This window comes from Chiloscyllium plagiosum, chromosome 14, assembly GCF_004010195.1.
Source record: "Chiloscyllium plagiosum isolate BGI_BamShark_2017 chromosome 14, ASM401019v2, whole genome shotgun sequence".
Lineage (NCBI taxonomy): Eukaryota > Metazoa > Chordata > Chondrichthyes > Orectolobiformes > Hemiscylliidae > Chiloscyllium > Chiloscyllium plagiosum.
In genome coordinates, this window is record NC_057723.1 from 34771994 (window position 1) to 34777390 (window position 5397).

Sequence of the window (5397 nt, forward strand, 5' to 3'; positions counted from 1 at the left end):
TTATCTTCCTATTAAGCCCCTGGTGGATTTAGCAGTACAGAATGCTGGGAAGTGAGTTCCTTTTCTTTTGGAAATGAGTTATTTTCTAATCTATTCCACTTTCTCAGGACTATCACTATCATCCAATGGAGGTTCAGCTTCTGTCATACTCCCCTGTGGCTCTTTTACTCAGTTAATTAGATCCCTAACTCTGTCATGTCTTCTTCTCTCATCTTTCTTGGCCCTTTCTCACCTTCTTTTAAGACTACTGGCCTAATGTTGGCCCTCTTAATTCCTTCATTCTGGCCTGATCTTCTCTGATACTGCTGGTGTGTTTTCAGCCCTGTTTAATTCAAGTGACCAACTCTCATGCATTCTACTGCCTTGTGGAGGGTTTCCAAACTTCTTTCAGTTCTTTAATTTTTTTACAACTTGTTCCTGGCTTTCTCCAGCTCTCCAGTCTCTAAACTGTCCTTTTCTGTTTATGAGTTGGGTTGGGTAGGTATATGTTGGTGTCAGCTGAGTCATTATCCAATAAAATTTCTATCCTTTTTCACAAGTATCAAGTGTCAATAATTTCTTCTTGATCTGTCCAATTGTATAACTACTGTTGAGGGCGGGGGTGGGGGTGGAAGGTCTATAAACTACTACTTTTATTGACCTGATTTACTGACCCTTGTTATTCCCCCACACATACTGATCCTACTTTCTGATTTTCTGAGCCAAGACCCTTTCTTACTAATGCCTTCAAATGTTTTCTTCATCTATCTGACCTCCTTTTCCATTCTACCTGTCCTTCCAAAGTGTTATGCATCCAGGAATTTTTATTTTTCAACCTCGTTCACCTTGTAAACAGCTGTACTATGCTGTTTTGATCAAAACAGTTCCTTCCTATTTATGCCACTTATTCATCATCTTATTGTGGATGCTGTATGCATTTAGATCGAGTGACTCATTTTTCCTATTATTTCCTGCTGTCTGATGCATCATTACCATTAAGTACTCTGTCCGTCCCTGCCACATTCTAGTCAATATTACCTAGCTGGTCCCAGAGCAGTTCAGATGAAGAATGCCCTATTATTATAACTCCTTCTTTCCCTAATACTCGAACTTCCTGATTTTATTTATGCTGTGCCTTTTGTAGTTTTGCTTTATACTTTAACTCTAATCTGCTCACATGTGCTTAGCAGAATCATTTTTCTTAGTCCCAGCTATGTTGATGTGGATTAAGTCATTTCCGTCTCACTCCAAATTCCTCTCCAGTCCTGAATAGATCTCTTTAACCCTGACACTGGGTAGGCAGCACATGTTTTTGGCTGCCGAGAACAGCATCTAGCCCCTTAACTATCCTCCTCTATTAAAACAATATTTCCTTATACACCATAGCCCCCACCATTTAAATGGTTCCTTGCATCAAGGTGATGTGGTCAGTTTTCTCACGCACCCTGCAGTTCTTGTTCTCTTCCACAGGAGCTGCAAGTACCTCAAAACAGCTGGACTATTGCAGATACTTTGACTCCTCCCTTCCTGCTATCTGGATTCTCTTAAATTACAATCAAACCCTCCTGTCTCCAACTGGGAACAAAATCTGAAGTACATAATCCAAGAAATGTAACAAAGTGTTCAGGAAATTTTCCTCCCCCTCCAACGCACTGCAATGTCTTAAGCTCTGACTCCAGCTTATTAATTCAGGACCCAGAGCTCTCTGAGTTTTAGGTACACACTTGGTGGATGGAAACGATGGTATACATTGGTATTTACCAGCTCCCACACAATACGAGGACTCAAATCCTGGTCCCAGCATGGACATGACTCCAAGCACTCCCAGCCTCAAGGTAAAGCCCCGTAGAGTCTGGATTGGGAGGATTCATTTCTCTGTTTTTCTAATTAATTGCTGGACTTTTTATTTCTTTATTCTTTTAACTTTTCCTCCTAAGAATTTGTATTTAAGAATCGGCACCTAGGTACCTTGGTTCCTTAGATGGTGCAAGTGAGGACTGCAGATGCTGGAGATCAGAGTGGAGAGTGTGTTGCTGGAAAGGCACAGCAGGTCAGGCAGCATCCGAGGAGCAGGAGAGTTGATGTTTCGGGCAAAAGCCCTTCTGACGTGGTAAATGGTGACTTGTAAACTTTTCACTGTACTCATGTGACAATAAAGCTGATAGTATTTTTTTTGTGTTGTGCAATAACACATCCCCTGCCCTGCCACCTTTACCGTGTTACATTTAACAACTTAGATTTCAAGATTGGAAATACTGTTCATACAGTTGAGCAGCTTACTTATTCACTGACACACTTTTACTCTCCAGTTTAAACTGCTACCCCACTTTAGAAAGAGACTCTTAAAACTCACCAGCCAGTTACCTATTTGCTCACCTTTGGGACACCCACTAGGAAGTGACATGTTGCAGCCTTTCATTATTAAAATGTGCACCAGTCAATTGGAGAAACGACGCCTATTTTTTCAAGCTAATATGTTTAAAAGATGCTTCATCCTTTAACCCCAGTAACTGGAAGAATGTCTTACTTACTGACTGGAGATTACAGTTTGGAGATCAGAGGAGGGAATCTACGTCGCTTGCCACAATCCAAGTGCACCCGGCAAAGTCTGATCACAGAATGATAGCTAACACGATGAATATTAAATATAATTATAAATGATTCAAATTAGTCTTGGTTCAGACAGCGCTAGCCAGCTGACGGATGAAGGCTGCGGGTACATAAAGGAGCCAGTGAGAGAAGAAAAAAAGGAAAGTGAACATTTGCCACGGAGTCCAATTGAAATCCAACTTCAGCTTGTTATAGTTCGGGGGCTTTTCATTTCTCTTCAAACGTTTAAATAATTGCCGAGCTGTTGCCGTGGATTTTCTGTGATAGGTGAACGAGAGAAATTGGAACCTCGGGGCAGAACAGTGTTCTCTGTGGTCAGCTTTCACATGGAGACATATGGAAAACTGATCAGATCGGTGCCTGGCTTACCCCCGCACTCAATCTCCTTTTCAGGGGAAATCACAAAGACAACAAGGGTGGTAAATGAAACTGTCAGAGCTGGAGACAGGGGTTTCATTTCGAGTGCGCTGGAAGCTTGAAAGTGCACATATTTGCTTTCAATCCACGACTATTCCCCGAAGCAACAGTTCCATCATACTGTTGAGAATGTTACCCTGTTCAGGCGTATCGTTTAATTAATTTCAAATAAGTGTTCTCACACGCTCCGTATGATATGGCTGTCTTTGCTGCTTCATCTATTGGGATACAGTTTCTACACAGGTCTTGACTTTGATCTAGGCAACTCAGGAGATCTATCTACAGGAACATTTTCTCTCAGACTTGAGAGAACCTTACTTACTCCATCCTTCACACAGCCCAGAAGTGTAATAACCTGCTAGAGTACTTTTTTTAAATATTCAATCACAAGATGAGGTGTCGCTGGCTCGGCCAGCGTTAGTGCCCATTCATAATTGCCCAGGGGGCAGTTAAGAGTCAACCACATTGTTGTCGGTTTGGAGTCACATATAGGCCAGATCAGGTCAGGATTTCCTTCCCTAAATGACACTAATGAACCCTGTCAAAGCTTTTTCCCCAAGTCCTGACCGACTTCCCTTAAATGTAGGTTCATGCATGAATCCCACTATCCTCACTATTTTACAGCAACGTGATTTGTTCATTATTGTACGCCTGTGCAAATACTTTCCAAATGCTCAACCTTTTGTATTATACTGGAGGAGACACTGACATTTTATAATTATTTCAATTATCCCAATCTGTGTGCTCACAGACAGGCTCTCGAACACCGCGAGTCTTTCTTGGGCTGGGATACAGACAGATCGAAAAAAGGAATCTCAAGGTGATGTTACAACCAAATGACAAGACTTGTTGCCAGCAGGGGGCAACTGCTTTTCTTTTGTCCGAGTGACTGGGATCTACAGACTCACCTCAGAAAAAGCCAGTTGTTATACTTCTGATTAAAATGATATTCAAGCAATATCCCTGTCAGGGTAAGGCATTACCTACGACTGTTGGTAGAATGACAGCAGTACACAGATTGCTGTACCCTCAGCCGCAGGAACAGGTTGGCGATATCAGGCTGTTTGTTCATACACTGTACTGAGTTAAAATGAAACGATGTCCTTGGTGCTTATTTAAGGCAGGCCGTGTCAAACAAGTTTCCCTGTTTTAAGTAGCATCTACCTAGTTTTATCAATTCCCTTGTAGAAACAAAAAGCCTCATACGAAAGGTTAGTAGCTCTGCCTGAATTAATGCTGCATGCCTCAATTCTAATACAAACGCGGCTGGCAGATGTACCAAAGCAGCATGCAACCGTGAGAACAAACTTTAATGACCGTACACACCCGGTTTGCACAGCCAGTATTCTTAACGCGGACAGTACTTACATCCTCTGCTGCCCCAGACAGTCGCCGTCAGCGCCGTGTTGGTCTAGATCCTGGGACTTGTTGTCTGTGTGCACAGGCATATGATGCTCATCGCCGGCTTGCAGACTCGGTCCGGACAGGTTGAGGCGGCTCCTCTGGACCACATTGTTCCTTGCGAGTTTTTCTGACATCAGCAGCAACCGCTGGTTCGCCGCTGCTCATGTCCTGGGCTTGAATTTGCAGCAACTCGCCTGAAGCTCGCTTGCCTCTCTCGTTGACGGCGAAAGGTCCCTCCTGATTCAAGCCTCGCCTGTCATCTTCAACAAGTTACCAGGAGTGTCCAGGAGAGCTCGTTTACGTCACCAAATGTAACCACTGACACCCTCGGAGTTTCTGGTCGCTAACATAAAAGGGAAAACTCAATGGATACAAGTCGAAACCACCAAGGGACAGAGGAGGGGCTCTGCCCTTCATTTAGCAGGTGGCTTGTGTCACTAAAAATAGCACTGATTGTCTCTTAAGTCAGGCATAACCAGCAATACGTGAAAGAAGTAACTTGATCGCATTTCTGTGTTAGTTGCAATCATTTAAGTGGAGTCTCACTTTCGCGCCAAAACAATGAGTTTTTGGTCAAACCATTTAGTGGGCACACGCCATTTTGCTTTTATTTTCAATGTTGGAGTGGGCTCCATGTCGACTGACAGTTCATTCGCGATCTGAGCTCAGTCTGTGCCGTGATACACAAGAATATTTCAGTTTGGCGATGGGATTCTTACAGATCAGGTCAAATGTGGATGAAAGAGAAAACATCTGTCCTTGACTTAAAGGGGCGATGTCAGATTTCTCCCCGGTCCAAGTTAAAATGGGATAAAGCACTAACTGAAGGCAAGTGGAAACTATAAACTTGCATTAGTAAACATACGTACGGCCATGTGCAAAAGGCAAAGTGAATATGTATAACATCCAAACACTGATGGCCGATTGGTGGAAATGGGTGCTTATCGAGATAGTGGATGGAGGAGATTAAATTCACGTTGAGGGACA

At 43.0% G+C, this 5397-nt stretch overlaps 1 protein-coding gene across 1 annotated transcript in view; it reads right to left on the reverse strand.

Annotated features, from left to right (window-relative positions):
- Positions 1–4796, reverse strand: part of LOC122556621 (short transient receptor potential channel 7-like) — a 148632-nt gene extending 143836 nt beyond the window's left edge. Inside the window, exon 1 of the mRNA XM_043703527.1 lies at positions 4375–4796. Within this exon, the coding sequence (XP_043559462.1) occupies positions 4375–4544 (170 nt within the window). The 5' untranslated portion in view covers positions 4545–4796. The remainder of the gene's footprint in view (positions 1–4374) is intronic.
- Positions 4797–5397: the final 601 nt, after the last annotated feature.